The sequence below is a fragment of the Danio aesculapii genome, chromosome 21 (assembly GCF_903798145.1).
Source record: "Danio aesculapii chromosome 21, fDanAes4.1, whole genome shotgun sequence".
Taxonomy (NCBI): Eukaryota; Metazoa; Chordata; class Actinopteri; order Cypriniformes; family Danionidae; genus Danio; species Danio aesculapii.
Genome location: NC_079455.1, coordinates 23595808 through 23614136, shown reverse-complemented (window position 1 = coordinate 23614136; position 18329 = coordinate 23595808). Strand labels below are relative to the sequence as shown.

At 34.6% G+C, this 18329-nt stretch overlaps 1 protein-coding gene across 4 annotated transcripts in view; it reads left to right on the top strand.

Moving 5' to 3' along the window:
• Positions 1-18329, top strand: part of gria4b (glutamate receptor, ionotropic, AMPA 4b) — a 160634-nt gene that overhangs the window by 115831 nt on the left and 26474 nt on the right. For 3 of the 4 annotated variants that reach the window (XM_056445797.1, XM_056445796.1, XM_056445798.1), the window contains exons 9-11: positions 3901-4011; positions 10846-11052; positions 14364-14737. In XM_056445797.1, the coding sequence (XP_056301772.1) occupies positions 3901-4011; positions 10846-11052; positions 14364-14737 (692 nt within the window). Of the gene's footprint in view, positions 1-3900; positions 4012-4612; positions 5480-10845; positions 11053-14363; positions 14738-18329 lie in introns of those variants that run through there. The other variant, XM_056445799.1, reaches the window with a different exon arrangement.

Genomic DNA, 18329 nt, shown 5'->3' with positions numbered 1-18329 from the left:
GGAGAAAACTTGCAAACATACAGTACCGTACAGCACTTCAGAGTCACACTATAGCGATCAAAGATTTATGTCAATTTGGCAAGCTGAACGCATTCTGTACTGTACAGCAGTGGTTCTCAAAGTGGGGGTCGCGGGACAATGAGTGGGGGTCGCTTGGTGATTTCCAAAAATCAAATTCATTTTATTAAACAATTAGAATTACCATTGTTTATCCATTACCCACAGAAAAAAAAAATAGTAGTTACTTCAAATGGTTGTTAGTTGTATGCGACCCCTGGGGTGATTACGGTATATTAGAGACACAGCATACTGATTTTATGGCACCAGGTTAAACTTTCAAACACCTTTACGGCACTCATGTATATAAAAATAAATACAGGCCACAACTGAACATGGAGGATGGTCTCCGAGTAGCATTCTTCAAAATTAAATGATGAATAGACTTGGGCATATTGGTATGTGTGATGTGTAAGGTTTATATATTTATAACTACCTCAGAGGATATTGGGGGTCATGAGTCACTGACATGGTATTTTTGGGGGTTGCTGGTTGAAAAGTTTGGGAACCCCTGCTGTACAGGAGACATGGCACGGAGGAGATTGATTGACAATGGTCTACAGCCAATCAGGATGCAGAACACAATGCGCTGTAAAAAAAAAAAAAAAAAGCATGTCAAATTGCACACAGAAAAAATCTACGAGACCTCGAAAGGTGAACTGCGTTATGGCGAGGGACCACTGTAACTTGTAACAGAAATGTGTAAGACGTAATACAGAACAGCTTGGAAATAATACACCAAGGTCAACCTTGAATGGTCTAGTGGTTTTAGCATCAGATCTCTGTATGTACCATAAAGTCTGCTGTCACACACCTTCTTCTGGAGTTATGAGGAGCCTCTGCTTTATGGAGTGTTGAGCAGGGCACCGGGGGAAAGACTGATGGGCACAGGAACGAGCCGCCAGGGGTTGGCACTCATTTATCAGGCGGTCGTGAGCCCCGCTTGAGGCTCTTCTTTCTGCTGTTCAGCTGGGTCCTGTAAGGACACGGGCACACACAAGGCTGTCTGACTGTTATTCACCCCACAGCCAAAAACATACATGCAGAGATGCCGAAACAACAACATTCATCTTTAGCGTCTTCATGAACACTTCACAAATAATACATTTATATTGAAGATACTCTAAGTTTTGGGGTCAGTACGATTTTTAAAGTATCTTCTGCTAACAATAAAGGCTTTTAAAAAATGTTTTTGTTATTTTTTCTATGTTAAGCTGCTTTGACACAATCTACATTGTAAAAGCACTATAAAATGTAAGATTTATTTAATTTTTCCTTGTTTTATAGAATGTTTATTCATTTGTTAGATTTACCTACATCAAAGGACAAAATTTAAAGATCACTTTAGAAATTCTTAGTTTTTTTTTCTAAATTTACAATAGTTATGTAAATTACTGATGACATTTTTTGTAATATAAACTAAAAATTAAAGTTAAAAATGTGCCATGTTTTTAGATACATTTCTATTCATTTTTAGACAGCAAATACATAATACAAATGGTAACAAGTTAAGAAATCAGTATTGGGGAATAACACAAATTCACAATCACAGCAAAACATCTGTTATTCTGAGTAATTGTCGTTTTCTGGGGGAAAATATATATGAAATACTAATATTATATAAATGAAAAATATATTATATTTGAAGTAAATGTTACCAGACATCAATAGAATAAAAGAAAACTCTCAAACCCTTAGATAGTAATTCCTGTATATCAAAGAAGCTGAAAGTTTTCATACCATCTCTTATTTTTTAAATATATTACAATATTGTAAATGTATTTTGAGTAATTTAATATATCCAAGCTGAATGAAAAGATTTCTTGATTTTTCCTCATTTCTGCTTTTCTTTTCTTTTAACCTTACTAATCCCAAACTTTTGAACAACTTTTTTACTTAAAATTACTGAAAATATATTTCACTTTAAAATAAATGGCATGTTTTTCCAAATCCACTTGGCTTACTTTCTTCAGTAAAGAAACAAGTAAAAAAAATTTATTATATTTTCAGACCCCATTGTCTTTTATTCTGCAGATCAGCTGTCAAAGGATTACAGTTTCTCTTAAATGCTTTGGGACATTTTTCGAAACAGGCTTAACATTCTCTAAACTGTGAGTGCAAATCTCAAAACTGTTTGCTGGATTTTCAGAACTTAGTTACTTAGAACTTAGTTACTCCCCCAAAACATTTCATTCATACTTCAAAACCTAGTTATGGTTTCAGTAATTTGACCAAGACCACAAAACATAAAGTGTGTTTGTCATTGTGTGAGCCACACTGCTCAAAATGATTAGTTGTTTTTTCATCATGACAGTCAACCATGGAAAGTTAAAATTGGAAAAATATCTGATATTTGTAGAGAAGAGTGGATAGTACAAATAAAGAATAAATAAATGAGCATTTGTATTTATACAGTACATTTATTTGTGTACAAATGTATTACATGCAAAGTGCAGTCTTGCATGTCCAAATACTGTATTGTATATTTCATATTGTGATATGGCCACAGCCATATCACCCTGCACCCCAAGACTGGTTACTAACTGAAGCTAAGCAGGGCTGAACCATGGTCTGTACCTGGATGCAAGACCATATGGGAAAACTAGGTTGCTGTTGGAAGTAGTGTAAGTATGGCCAGCAGGGAGCGCTCAACCTGTGGTCTGTGTGAGTCCTAACACCCCAGTATAGTGAAGGGGACACTATACTGTCAGTGAGCAATGTCTTTTGAATGAGATGTTAAATCGAGGTCCTGACTCTCTGTGGTCATTTTAAAATCTAGCACTTCACGTAGGAGTAGGAGTGTAGCTCCAGTGTCCTGGCTAAATTCCCTCTTGGCTCTTAACCATCATGGCCTCCCAATGATCCCCATCCTCTGAATTGGCTGTGTCACTAACTCTCCACTCCACCTATAGCTAGTGTGTGGTGAGCATACTGGCGCCGTTGTCCTGTGGCTGCCGTCGCATCATCCAAGTGGATGCTGCACACTGGTGGTGGTGTGGAGAGACCCCCCTTATGATTGTAAAGCGCTTTTTGGTGTGACCATACACTAAATGCGCTATATAAATACATATTACATTACATATTTCTTACTGTGTGTTACCACAAGTACACAAAAGTACTACAAAATGTCATCCATGACAAAAAATATGTTTGGTGAACAGCGTATCGCTCTTGTTCGCCTTGTCAGTGATAACAATTGCTCTTCCACAAGCATGTCACTGCAGTTCAGGATTGTGAATGTAGTGATAGTGAATGGGTGTATGTATGTATACAGTATATGCTACCAAACTTGATTGATAAATAGAAAACGGAAAAATTTTATTACAACTAGAGGTCATTTACCAATTTAGCAGACATTACAAACAATGCCAATACAAATACAAATGTTTGATAATTAAATAAATTAATTTGAGTTTGATGGCTTACACAATGAAAATGATTGAGAAGTCATGAAGAGTTTGACAGTTTAAATGAGAATCGACTCATCGGTTTTGATCAACAGCGCCATGCGCAATTAGTTTTTGTCCAAGTTACAGACAAATGTACTTACTGTTTGCAGACGTGTGCCAAAGCATTTACAATTTAAAATCAATAAGAAATGCCACTCTGAAGTGAACAATAAGCTAATTGTTCAGAGATCTTAACTTATTGTTTTGAAAAATAAAAATTTCAATGAAGAATTAAGCCAAAGCAATTGAGAAAAACTGTAATAGTTTAGCACAACTTAGTCATCACATTATTTCCACACATTTATGTACACTTACCCATATGGAACTGCTTGCATGTGTTCACTAGCTCTCAGTTAGGTCTGGATTCTCATTCTCACACTTGTCCCGTCTCCAGATCGGATACTGGAACGATGCTGATAAACTGGTTCTGACCCAGGATCACGCTTTGCTTCCCAATGAAACGTCTGGCATGGAGAACCGAACCGTGATTGTGACGACTATCATGGTGAGTAGCAGCCTTTCCTCAGACTTTTTATTTTACAATAAAACAACCTGTGGTGTTTGTCCTTCATCTGAAAGCTTCCATTTGCCAAGAGCTCCTCTCATACTCATGGCAGGGAAAAAAATATGCACACTTCGCAGTGAATTTCTTCATAACATGCACACACACAAAGATACAGATCTGCAAACGCTGCAGAAAAATCTCAAAAGCTGATCCGGGCTGTTCATCAAAGCACTCTTATTTTTTTTCCTTTCCTCTGTACGACCTGTCAATCATACTGCTGTCCATTCAGATAAACCTAATGCTCTTTTATGTGTGTTAAATAGCATCTCTCAACAGTGCTGTGTAAATGTGTGCTGCCATGGCATTGTGAATACGCCGTGTGCATCATCTGCCTTCCTCACGTGTATTGTCCCTAAAAAAGTGACCCGTCTTGGATTCGTCTCTGTGTTGTTTTGCTCATTAAACACTGCATGAGTGGGAAACATTCTGTATTAGAAGAGAGTATCTTCATTGTATATGCAGGGGACATTGAGAAACGTATTTGCTAAATGCTAAAAGGTTTTGGAGTGTCGCAGCTGAAGCCAAATCCTCCTCTTTTCAGCCGCTGGTGAGGAACCCCTTATTAAGAAACTGAGCAGCCGACGGAAGAGCTCACTGAAGCGCGGACAGACAGAGAGACAAATCAGAACTGAGGGCAAAAACATGGAAACCGCTACCTGAGCCTAAATGAATGCCACAATGAAAAATGGAGCCGTCGCAGAGACAAAGACAAGCTCTAATAAGCAGCTCGATCATGAGTGGAGAAGACCTGTAGGGATGCGGGATTGGAAAACTGGATGGATTCATGGAAGTCTTTTCTTTAGCATTAAATCACATGTGCTGAAATAGAAGGGCAAGGTTTTTATAGCATGCTGGATTTGAATATGACATATTGTATGTGAAATCATCATTGCTGTTTTTTGCATTCATTACGTCTCCGTTAAGATATCGTGGACTTCCTTTGGAATCCAATTTTTCTAGTATGCACTCTTAAAAATAAGGTTCTTTATTGGCACCAATAGTTTCAATTACAGTTGAAGTCAGAATTATTAACCCCCTGAATTATTAGCCCCCTTGTTTATTTTTTCCCCCAATTTCTGTTTAACGGAGAGAAGATTTTTCCAACACATTTGTAAACATAATAGTTTTAATAACTCATTTCTACTAACTGATTTCTTTTATCTTCGCCATGAAGACAGTAAATAATATTTGACTAGATATTTTTCAAGACACTTCTATACAGCTTAAAGTGACATTTAAAGGCTTAACTAGGTTAATTAGGTTAACTAGGCAGGTTAGGGTAATTAGGCAAGTTATTGTTTAATGATCGGGAAAAAAATTGCCTAAAGGGGCTAATAGTTTTGACCTTAATTTTTTTTACTTTTTTTTTTTTATTAAAATCTGCTTTTATTCTAGCCGAAATAAAACAAATAAGACTTTCTCCAGAAGAAAAAAATATTATCAGACATACTGTGAAAATTTCCTTGATCTGTTAAACATTATTTGGGAAAGATTTTAAAAAGAAAAAAAAAAAATCAAATAAATTTAATATTTAATTCTAATAATGCTAATGCTAATAATTCTGACTTCAACTGTGGAAAGGGATAGTTTATCTGAAAATGAAAAATTACCCATTATTTGGTAACTTTCAAGTGGTTACAAAGCTTTATGAGTTTTTTTTTTCTGTTAAACAGTTAAGAAGATATTTTGAATACAGCTGGAAACCTGTAACCATTGACTTTCATAGTAGGAAAAACAAATATCATGGAAGTCATTAGTTACTGTAGAAATTTCCATCTGTCTTCAAAATGTCGTCTTCTGAGTTCAACAGAAGAAAGTCAAACAAGTTTGCAACCAGTAAAAGGTGAGGAAATGATGACAGAATTTTCAATTTTGTGGGAACTATCCCTTTACCACCCATCTGTTTTATAGTGAAAATATGTTCTTTAGACTATTAAAATGTTGTTTATACTAAGAAAAAGATATTACTTTTATGAACTGATCAATGAATGGTTCAACAGAAGTGCACAAAAAGCATCTCTAGACATATCTATGGCATCTCTGTGGGACAAAGATAGTTATGTTTAACAGTGTACTTTACATTTACAATAGCAGCAGAATTGAAAGTGTCCATTAAAATTGATACTCATGTTCTTCCAAACCTTTATGACTTTCTTCTGTGGAACACTAAAGATGTTTTTCAGAATGTCCACAATGATCAGTTTCTGTATATATTGCTAAAAAAAACATGAAACCATGAAAAAAATGATAAAAGCAGACTTGTGCAGTGTACTTTAAATTTTATAATGTCAGAGAAATCAATTTTGCTTGGTCACTATTCACTTTCATTGTGACCAGAGACTATTAAAGCACCATGAAAATTCCATAAAAGCATCCCAAAATAATTAGTAAGTAAGTAAAGTTTATTTATAAAGCACATTTAACTTCAGTTTGGCACTGACCAAACCATAACACACATTCTAAAACAGTAAAATAATAATAAAAGTAATAATGAGAATAATAGTATGACAGCAACGATGCACAATAAAGATTAAAAGCCAGGGAAGGCAATAGAATAAAAATGTGTCTCAAGTCTGAACTTAAAAATAAAGAGAGAAGAAGCACTTGTAATGTCCCATGGCAGCTGGTTCCACAAACGAGCAAAGGCTCTGTCTTATTTTAGTTTAAGTCGTGACCGAAGAATTTGTAGTAACTTTATTTGATGACCTAAGGGACCGAGGAGTTGAATGTAAATTAATAAGATCAGAAATATAATTAGGTGCTAGCCCATTAGATGCTTTAAAAACAATAAGTAAAATCTTGAACTGAATTCTAAAATTAACAGGAAGCCAATGAAGGGATGTTAAATCTGGTGAAATATGAGAATGTTTTTTAGTGCCTGTTAAAAGTCTAGCTGCCGCATTCTGAACCAACTGCAACCGTGCCAATGAAGATTGAGGGAGCCCAATATATAAGGAATTACAATAGTCTCGGCGAGATGTGATAAAAGCATGTATGACTTTATCCAGATCTTGAAAGGAAAGTGTAGATTTAAGTCTGGAGATGATCGAATGGAAATTCGAAATTAGAATGGAAAATAATGCCAATGACATTTTACTTGGTCTCTATTCACAACCATTATTATGTGTAAAACTAAGACAGGCATACAATGAAGGTAAATGGGCATTAGAGAAAAATAGTTATTTGAAAGGATCATAAAAGAAGACCAAAAATATATGTGTCCTGTATTTCAACTTTTGTAATGCCACAGAATAAAATTGAACTTGGCCCTCACTCCCAACATACTTTCAATATGGATAAATGCAATAAAGGTGATAACCAGAGAAAGTCCAAAAAAAGTGTAATGAAAAAGCATAATAAAACGGTTAAAAGTCAAAGTATGAAAATAAACTTGAGCAAAATTCACTTTCAATGTGCAAAAATGAGCAGCTTGAACATTATGGCAAACTATCTCTTTTAGCATTCCAATGAATTAAAGTTAGTCCTACTGTAGATTTTTAGCCCATTGAGTCTGTTTCTTTACTTGTGTAAATGTGTGTAAATTTATATTAATTCAGTTTTTAAAATAATTTCAGTAAAATTATTGACTAATATGAAAATGTTCATATGATTTAGTTAGAATACAGTTTGTAAAGTAATACTTCCTGTCTTGTAGTAGATATATTGAGAGACTTGCTTTTACCAAATAAGTAGATTTAATTGGATTTGCACTGTAAACATTAAATAAAAGTTAAAAATATGTTGTTTTTTTATTTCATATATTAAGTTTTTAGTTATGATACTCCCAAAATCATTTCGCACAAATCCACAGATTTTTTTTTACAAAATTCTCCACAGAAATACCAAAAAATGTCTGCAGGTTCTGTCTGGCCCTAGTCATGGGTTTTAAATCTCATATGACATTTAAATAGTTTCCATTTTAAGGTGAATAATCGCTTTAGGTTTCTAAGTAGTGAGTGATAAAGAATTGATGTGGTCTTTGTAAGAACATGATTTTGTATGACTGCCTCGTGACGCAAGAATAGAGATCACCCGCGCTCGAGGCGTTACCTGCTACAAACACTACATCCTTTCATTTCAATTTTTACCTGTAGAAAAACACTGCCCAGGAACATCACGCTGCCCTTAGCTTGTGAAAAAAGATTGGTGGAGAAGGCTGCATTCTCATACATCAAACAAATTTGAGATGAAACGGATCTTCCGTTGACATTCAGTGCGGAGAGCTCTATTTGCTGTGTGTGAAATATTTAATTCTCCCTACTGGGCTTTCAGCCTTTCATCATTTTAGCCTAGCCATATGGCTTAGGAAATATTTGTAAAAGGAAAGCAGGTTTTCAGGATTTTTATGTAAATGCTCAGCCGGTTGCTTGCAAGTAAACATTTTTATTTGCTGCTGTACGGCACCTGTATTATGTTAGATATTGTTTGTTGTGACAGTACATCATGCTGATGACTAAAATGACCGCTTGTGTGGGTTTTTCTGAGTTACTTTTTGAACTGTAGCACCTTATGTGCTTCAGCCGTGGTGTGCTGTTTGGCTTGCAAAGCAATTTAAATAAATTGTGGTTATGAATTTTATGGGTCAGTTTTCATTGCTTTGAAACATGTACAATACACAATGTACATTTTGGGTGCTTTAATGCTCGTATGAACCATTTGTTTGACAATTTAAACCCTGCAAAAATACTTTTCTAAGATTGTTTTGTCTGGTTTCTGGTCCAAAATATCTAAAAAAAAATTAAATCAAAAAGCATTTTATAGACAAACAAAAAGATTTTCTTGTTTTAAGGAATAATGTATCAAAAGGCTAGTTTTTTTTTTGTTTTGTTTTTTTAACAAGCTAAATAGTCTGCCAATGTGGTAAGTAAAATATTCTTATGTCAAAACGAAAAAAAAAACAAAATTATTTGGCAGATTATTTTGCTTTTTTAAGGGAAAAAACTCACTTAATTTTGACATTATGTCTGAAAACGAAACAATGTTTCTTGCTTGTCTAGAAAATTCTTCTTGATTTAAGAATCCCTAGATATTTCAATTTGAAGCCAGACAAAAACCTGTTTTTCTGTGAAAGGTTTCTATATGGCTAGCATTTGATTAGCACATGCAAACCTGATACATTTTTTTTGGGTCAGTTTTTATTGCTTTGAAACATGTACAATACACAGTGCACATTTTGGGTGTATGAATACACATAATGCTTGTAAGAACCCGTGATGATTAAAACCCTGCAAAAAAATGTTTTTCTTATTTATTTATTTTTTTATAAAAAATTTTGTCTGGTTTCTAGTCCAAATATCCCCAAAATTTTAAATCAGCATTTTCTCGTCAACCAAAAAGTGTTTCTCGTTTTAAGGAATAATATGTCAAAATTAGCTGGGTTTTTCCTTAAAACAAACTAAATAGTCTGCCAATGGGGTAAGCAAAATATGTCAAAACGAAAAACAATATTATTTAGCAGATCATTTTTGCTTTTTTAAGGGACTTAATTTTGACAAATTACTGAAAACAAGACAATATTTTTAGCTTACTTAGAAAGTCCTTCTTGATTTAAGAATTCCTAGACATTTGGATGAGAAGCGAGACAAAAAACATCTCAATATCTATAAAAGGTTTCTATATGGCTAGCATTTGATTAGCACATGCAAGGCTAATGAATTTTATGGATCAGTTTTCATTGCTTTAAAACATGTACAATACACAATGCATGTTTTGGGTGCTTTATTGCTTGTATGAACCCTTTTTTTGATGATTAAAACCCTGAAAAATTATTTTCTTAGATTTACGTATTTGTCTGGTTCCTAGTCCAAATATCTAGAAATTTTTAATCAAGAAGCATTTTATAGAGAAACAAAAATAGTGTCTTGTTTTAAGGAATAATATGTCAAAATTAGGCTAGTTTTTCATTATAACAAGCTAAATGATCTGCCAATGGGGTAAGAAAAATATTATATTGTCAAAACAAAAAACAAGATTATTTGGCAGATTATTTTGCTTGTTTTAAGGAAAAACTCATTTAATTTTGACATATTTTTTCTGAAAATGAGACAATATGTTTGCTTGTTTTTTTCTAGAAAATTCCAAGATATTTGGACTAGAAATACGACAAAAACTCTGAATAAGAAAAGCCTTTTTGCAGCGAGAGGTTTCTAATGTATATGGCCAGCATTTGATTAGCACATCCAAACCTAATGACTGTAATTATATGCCTTACGTGACATTTCAATACTTGTATGAACCCTTTGTTATGGTTTCATAAAGCCTTTGTGATACTTTAAATGTGCTTGATAATACTTTATTAGGGAATGTGAGGACATGTTGACTCATGTTAAAGAAAAAAAAAACGATATTTTCATTGTTTCTTTATGGCGAGCATTTTATTAGCACATGCAAACCTAATGACTATAATTATCTTTAAATGATTTATGGGATATTTCAATACTTGTATGAACCCTTTGTTATGGTTCCATACAGCCTTTGTGATATTTTAAATGTGTTTGATAATACTTTATTAGGGAATGTGAGGACATGTTGACTTATGTTAAAGAAAAAACAATATTTTCATTGTTTCTTTATGGCTAGCATTTTATTAGCACATGAGAACATAAAGATAGTAATTTATCTTCATTAAGATCTAAAAAAGCTTTATTCGTCTATACCTTCAATAAGTCATTTTTGAAATGTATAACAGGATTACAAACACTTTAAACATTTTGCTTGTTTTGCTTAAAAGTGTGACATGTTGCCCATTGAAAGTGCTCTGTTTTGTTCGTTCAGGAAGGGCCGTATGTAATGCTGAAGAAAAACTGGGAAATGTACGAGGGGAATGAGCAATATGAAGGATATTGTGTGGATCTGGCATCTGAAATCGCCAAACACATCGGTTTCAAGTATAAGATCTCCATCGTGCCTGATGGAAAGTATGGAGCTCGAGACCCAGAGACTAAGATCTGGAACGGGATGGTCGGGGAGCTGGTGTACGGGGTAAAGCCTTTTCCTTTTTTGCAATTGTCTGACATTAGCATTAGATTTATAAATGCTGTTTGTTTGTTTGATGGACATGCTTAATATTGGCTGTTTTGGCCTTCAGTTCCAATTTTAATGCTTTCCTAAAATCTCCCATAATTTAAAATGTTTGAGGTCAGTGTGATTGATTGATTGATTGATTGATTGATTGATTAATTGATTGATTGATTGATTGATTGATAAAGATACTTATATGGTAATTCAGCAATATTTGAACAAAAGTAAAGCCGCCAAAAAAAATTTGTAAAGCCGCCAAACGACAAGTGACAGACTGGAAGTCCTTCATTTCCCTGAGAGTAGTCCGGGAGCTGCGTGGAACTCCGACCATCTCCGTATGCTGAAAATTCTGATTCTATTTGAGCTGCGGATCCGTTAAAATATTTGAACTCCTGCGGCTAGACCGTATGCGAAAATCTTTCTGGTCATCTCTGAATTTACTGGATTTATTAGATATAGGTTTGAGTAAAATATTAGCAGTCTGCAAAGCTCTGATGGCATTTCTTCCAAATTTAAGTACATAATTATAATAAACTGAGAAAGTTGTCACCTAATTTTTACCATAGATGTTTATTGGAATACAAATGTTTTAATGAAAAATGGGTAAGACTTTATTTAGGTACAAATTTAGTTATTTATAAACCATTAATTATTGTTTTTGACTCAGTAAAATCCTAATTCGCTCCTTATTAATTATTAAGGTAGTCGTTAATAATTAAAGTAATTAAAGTAGAATTAGAGATGTAGAATAAGATCATACAGAAAATGTACTTTACAAGTACCAATAAATCACCATTATCTTAATAATAGGCAGGCAATAAGCCCTAAAGGGGATAGTTTGCCAAAAATAAAAAATTACCTCATCGTTTCATTTCCATTGTGTGGTTTTAAACATTTATGTTTATTTCTTCTGTTGAACACAAAAGAAGATATTTTGAAAAATGCTGGTTGCTGGCACCCATTGACTTTCATAGTAGCAAATAAACAATTACTGTGGAAGCCAATGTGTCCCTGCAGCCTGCATTTTTCAAAATATCTTCATTTGTATTTAAAACGTGAAACGTGAATTTTGAACAAGTGAAAGGTGTGTAAATGGTGACAGAATTTAAATTTTTTGGTGAACTATCCCTTAATAGTGAGAAATGTTACTTAAACTAAAATTTTACCAATTTTTTTTCAATATTATTTTACAGTTATGTATGTTTAAAGCAGTGTTTCCCAACCCTGTTCCTGAAGGCACACCAACAGCACACATTTTCCATCTCTCCCTATTCAAATACACCTGAATCAAATCATCAGAACATTAGAAGAGACTTGAAAACCTGAAATGAATGGTTCAGATAAGGGAGACATCCAAAAGATGTACTGTTGGTGTGCCTTCAGGAACAGGGTTGGGAAACACTGGTTTAAAGTATATTTGAAATTAAAATGGTCAGCATTCACTGAAAACTTTAAGTTGTGTCTGGTGGAGAAAAAGAAAGAAACGAAAGACAAGACCTTTAAGAGGCTTCCAAGGCTTATTAATGACCGCTGCTTACAGCCAGTGTCATTTTGTAGATTTCGCTGAGCACTTGAAAACACACAACTCAAAGTTTTTCTTTCCTCTTGAAAGTGTCGACCAGTTATGAGAAACTTTAATTTCTTTTTTGGATTAGTCGTGTGCAGCCCTGCTGAGGCCTAAAGTGTCACTAAGTCACCAACTATAATCTAGTTTTTGGATTTACCGTGCAGCAAAACGTGCAGCCTGACTTTAGACTCTACGGTCTGCTTTGTGCTGTAAGCATCTTTTTTTTTTTTTTGCATTGATTAGTTTATCCCTCTCCACCAAACACAACCTTAGTATTAAGCCTCTTGGATTAACTCCTAGGATTTTTTGGCATTAATATGCAAAGCCTTGTTCAATTAGAGAAGTTGTACAATATGATGTGAGGAGAAGTGGGAATCAGCAGATTGTGCTTTATTATTTTTCTCTTTTCATTCTCCTCTGAGTGCGGCATTAAAATAACTGAAAATGTGAAGATATGAAATGCCAGCAAATATTTACTGTATAAATCCAGCTATGCCATTATGTCTGTTTTGCTTGTAAACAATTTTGCACAGCAAACTCTTGAGTGATTAAAGATCAAGATTGATACAAAGCACACTTCTTTCCAGAGAGAGGGAATTGTTGTGGCCCAGGTCACATGGTACAATAAGGTTTCCTTAATTACTTTAATTACGTTAATTTATTTACTAACTAATAATGAACAATACTTGGACAGCATTTATTAACCATAGTAAAATCCAAATTCATACTTATTAGGCAGTTGTTGCTGCAGTATACTACACTGCTGTCTGGAATACTTGATTCTAATTGGTCATTCCAAGGAATGTTTTTCCCAAATAACAACCACTGAAACTAACAACACAAGCTTAATTGGGTACTTTGAATCATCTCGACCGTCAATGAATATCTAAAGTTACATGATAGTCTGCCACACCACTTTTTATGACTGTTTGGCGCCATCTTGTGACTGAACAATATGTAGGTTAGTGTATGCTCCATTCAGCTGTTTTCATTTCTGTCAGGTTTGTGGGTATCAAAAAAAAACTATTACAACTCTAAACAATGTTTTGTTTTTAAGTTTTACATTTTGTGTCAAGTAGCCATGTAGTAAGTGGGATAAAGTAAATTCAGGTGGTTGGTATCACAGAACAACTAAACACTCTACACTATGTATCTTTTATTTCTAGAAAGCGGCAATCACTGTGTTGACAATTAGGTCACACTTTACAATAAGCTTTTTTTTAGTTACTTTGAGTTAATTTATTTACTAACAAACTGATAATGAACAATACTTGTACAGCATTTATTGACCATAGTGAAATCCAAATTCATGATTATTAAGTAAGAGAAAAATACATCCAGTAAGTTGTTATTGCAGATTATTAAACTGCTGTCTGGAATACTTGATTCTGATTGGTCAGTCATGACATTCCAAGGTATGTTATTCCCAGATAACAACCACTGAAACTAATAGCACAGGGTCATCCAGGTACTTCTTGTGATTGAATAATATGTAGGTTAGTGTATGCTTCATTCAGCTGTTTTCATGTCTGTCAGGTTTGTGTTTATTTAGAGAACTATTACAACTCTGAACAGTATTTTGTGTTTAATTTTTACATTTTCTATCAAGTAGCCATGTAGCAAGTGGGATAAAATAAATTTGGGTGGTTGTTATCACAGAATAAAGCACACTAAACCCTCTACACTGTTTATCTTTGATTTCTAGAAAGCGGAAATCGCTGTGGCCCCATTGACTATCACTTTGGTCCGGGAGGAGGTCATTGACTTCTCGAAACCCTTTATGAGCTTGGGCATCTCCATCATGATCAAGAAGCCTCAAAAGTCCAAGCCGGGTGTCTTCTCCTTCCTGGACCCACTGGCCTACGAGATCTGGATGTGCATCGTGTTCGCCTATATAGGCGTGAGCGTGGTGCTCTTCCTGGTCAGCCGCTTCAGCCCGTACGAGTGGCACACCGAGGAGCCCGAGGAGGGCACTGACGGTCTGCCCAGCGACCAGCCCCCCAATGAGTTCGGGATCTTCAACAGTCTCTGGTTCTCACTCGGTGCCTTCATGCAGCAGGGGTGCGACATCTCACCCAGGTAAGCCGACTCTTCTTGCGAGGAAAAACATTGAAATTAAAACCATTTCTCATGTATGGTAATGTCTGATAGCTGAAGTAGTCATTGCTGTAGTTTCCATAGTGATTTGATGAAGTGTTTCGCCTGAGTCTGAATTAAAAAGCAGCCAAGTGGGAGAATTTGCATTAAAACTCACTGTTTATTCATTATGTCTGCTTTGAGTCTTTGGGAGAGGCGAACAATCAGTCACAGTCATCACTAAGAACATTTATATGCACTGTTATAAACATTTAAAACAAAAACTTAACTTATAACTCAATTATAATTAAAGGGTAAAATAGATATATTTTTATTAATATTAAAGTACATGTTTATAAAGAAGGCAAAGTTAATACAGTAACAAAAGCAGTGTAATTTCTAGTCCTATTATAGCATAGGATCTGTGAATATGTGAGGTTGATAGTATATACTGTGTGATGTTATTTAGAGAAAAAATCTATTTCCACAAAATTTAAGGAAGCACAACATTAATAAAATAAACTTATGTTTAATAATAAAAGTATAAAAATACAGCTAAAAAGATGCAATTTTACATTCGTTTTTTAATCTACTTTTCTGAGCATGCAGTTTTGTTTTTAATTAAATTTTAAAAATCCTAGACTTTACGACCTTTATTCTAGGACAGTAGAATTCACGCTATATTTAATGGATTAAATACATTGGATTTTTATACAAATTGCAAATTTTATTTATATAGCACGTCAATTTTATTTATATAGCACTATTAAACACAACCAGAGGTTGACCAATGTGCTGCACAATACACATCACAACAAAGAAAAATATAAAATTATAGCTAAAACGTACAATTTTCATTGATAAAATGCCAAAATTAAAGAGGTAAGTTTTTAACCTAGATTTGAAAAGAGACAGGGTTGAAACAGATCTAATACAGAGGTGCAGAGCATTCCACAACCTAGGACCAGCAACTGCAAAAGCACGGTCATCTCTGCATTTCAGCCTCGACTTGGGGATGCATAACAATCTCTGGTAAGATGACCGAAGAGACTGACCAGGCTGATGCTCAATCAACATGTCTGACAGATAAGAAGGTGCCAGGCCATTTAGAGAAAAACCACATATTGAAAACCAACAGAAGAATTTTTAAAAGTGACTCGATAGTGCACAGGCAGCCAGTGCAAAGAGCGTAAAACTGGTGTAATGTGGTCATGTTTTTTGGTACCAGTTAAAAGCCTTGCAGCAGCATTTTGAACTGATTGTAAAAAGGGTTAAGGTTGTCTGACTAATAGAAACCATATAAAATAGTTACAACAGAAACCATATAAAATAGTTTAGGACACTTTTTGATGGATTATATAGGTGATGTTTCTATATCAGTACATGATATAATGATAGCTTTTTCACAAAAGACTGCAAAATCCAGATAAAGTGACCTTCAGATCAGATCTCAAAATATAGTGTATGTGTTTGTCAAGCAGAGACAAAAAATCATAAAGAAAAATCATTGTTGAAGTCAAACAACTCAATTTATTGCAGTGCATGTAAGTGTACTTACTGATATGATCATATTCCATTTATATGTACAGTAGCTAGCGTCAGTTTTAAAGGGACATTTCACCCAAAAATAAATAATGTCATTCTATCCGCTTTAAAAAGAGATTTCAAAGAAAAGTTCTTATTCTTTACTCTGTTTAAGAGGGTCCAACACACTTAAAAATAAAGGTTCTTTATTTGCATCAGTGTTTCCATGAAAAGCCATTTATAATGCGGCACCTTTTAATTCCCCATAAGGCTCTAAACTCCAATCTAAAGACAATAAATAAAGATCTAAAGAAAATAAATAGTTTTTTAAGAACTCTTCACCTAAAGTTTCTTTGAAGATCAAAAATTGGCTCTTCTAATGCATTACTGCAAAAACAATGTTTTGGAACATTTATTTTGAAGTGTGAACAGTTTTTGGACACCACTGATGTTGAAAAGTCTTAATTTTTGGGCAAATTATCCCTTGAACTTGTTTTACTCTGTATTTACTGAAAACATTGCCCGTGTCTCATCTGTTCCACGGTAAGTAACTGAAATGTCATCCCACTTTGCACCCTGATGGATTTGGCCGTCATTGAAGTCAGTGTGGGGTCCTGGGTTCCCGTGCACCAGTCCGATCAGTCATCCCTTCATTTCTCTGTGCCTCTAATGTCCACACATGTCCGTCCGTCCTGCTGGCTAAATGTGAAATCTCACCGGAAATGTGGCAGTTTCATTCATCAGTTTGTTTTTGTGATTTGTCTCTTTCGCCTGCGGGATTAACATCAGGCTCTCGCTCACTCACCTACTCTTTTCTCTGTGTAATACGCACCTGCATGACCACGATAGAGCTCTTTAAGAAGTGTTATCAAGAGAAGAGAAGGAAAAAAAAAAACAGGCTTTATTTTTCAGCCCCCACCAGATAAGAAATCACTCATGACAGGCCAAGAGGAAGAGAAGAGCGGTAAAAAGCACAGCTCTTGGAGGAAAACAGCAGGTACTTAGAGAGCCGTCAAAACCATAGCGTCTATCGCTTCTGCTCTATAGGCTGTGAATTGCAGCGCTGTAGAGGACCTATGGTTTCCATTTAGTTCTTATAAGAATCATGCACTTCATCTTTTTTGCATATAACTAATAAAGATTCATGAGTTGGATTGGAGCCAATGGTAAACGCCGAGAGGAAAAAAAGCACTTCCATTCATTTTCTTTTGTCCATGCCATTAATTCTCTTTAGTCAGCATGTGCCTTTAGCTCAGTGTTCTTGATTTAGACGAGATGACGCAGTTGCTCAGCAGCGTTACTCGGGTGTTGGTACTTGTCCTTTCCTCCTCCTCACTGTCTGATAGCCTACTGGTTATTCAAATGTGCAGATTTGCTTTCTTTTTCATGTGCACTTGATAGTTTTATGCATATTTAACACATGAAGTGCGTTGTCTTTTTCGAAACATTCTCAATCTCGTAGGGCAATTCTGCCCATTTTTACCTTTATTTATTTGATGATTTCTTTGGGGATATTTTTAATATAGCATAGTAGAGCCAAAACCATTTGTCAGAGGATAGATTATAGCGCATGATAGCAGTTTTCAAAATGTGGTCTGGGAACTTTTCAGGCAGTTTGTGTTTGAGAGAACATAAAAATATTCAGCAATTTGCATTTAGTGAATTTTAATGGTAAGATATCAAGAAATGAATATGCTTGTAGTTTGTGAAAACTGCTTAGTTTATTACACTCTACACAATCTTTATACAAGACAGTTTTATACAATACAATTTACAAAAAGGTATTAATAGTTAATGTTAATTGTTTTTACAAACATGAACAATTATTAGTACAGTATGTGTACAGAGTTTATTAATAATTTACTAATGCATTATTAAAATCCAAATTCTAAACAAGGGATAAAGCACATCCAGACGGTTGTTATTGCAAAACAACACCTGACAGGCTTATCATATTGAACAAGCCTAAATGGCTTTATTCTGAGAAAACAACCACCTGGATGAACTTTATTCCGCTTATTACAATGCTACTTGGCCACAAAATGTTATTATTAGATACAACACGTGTATA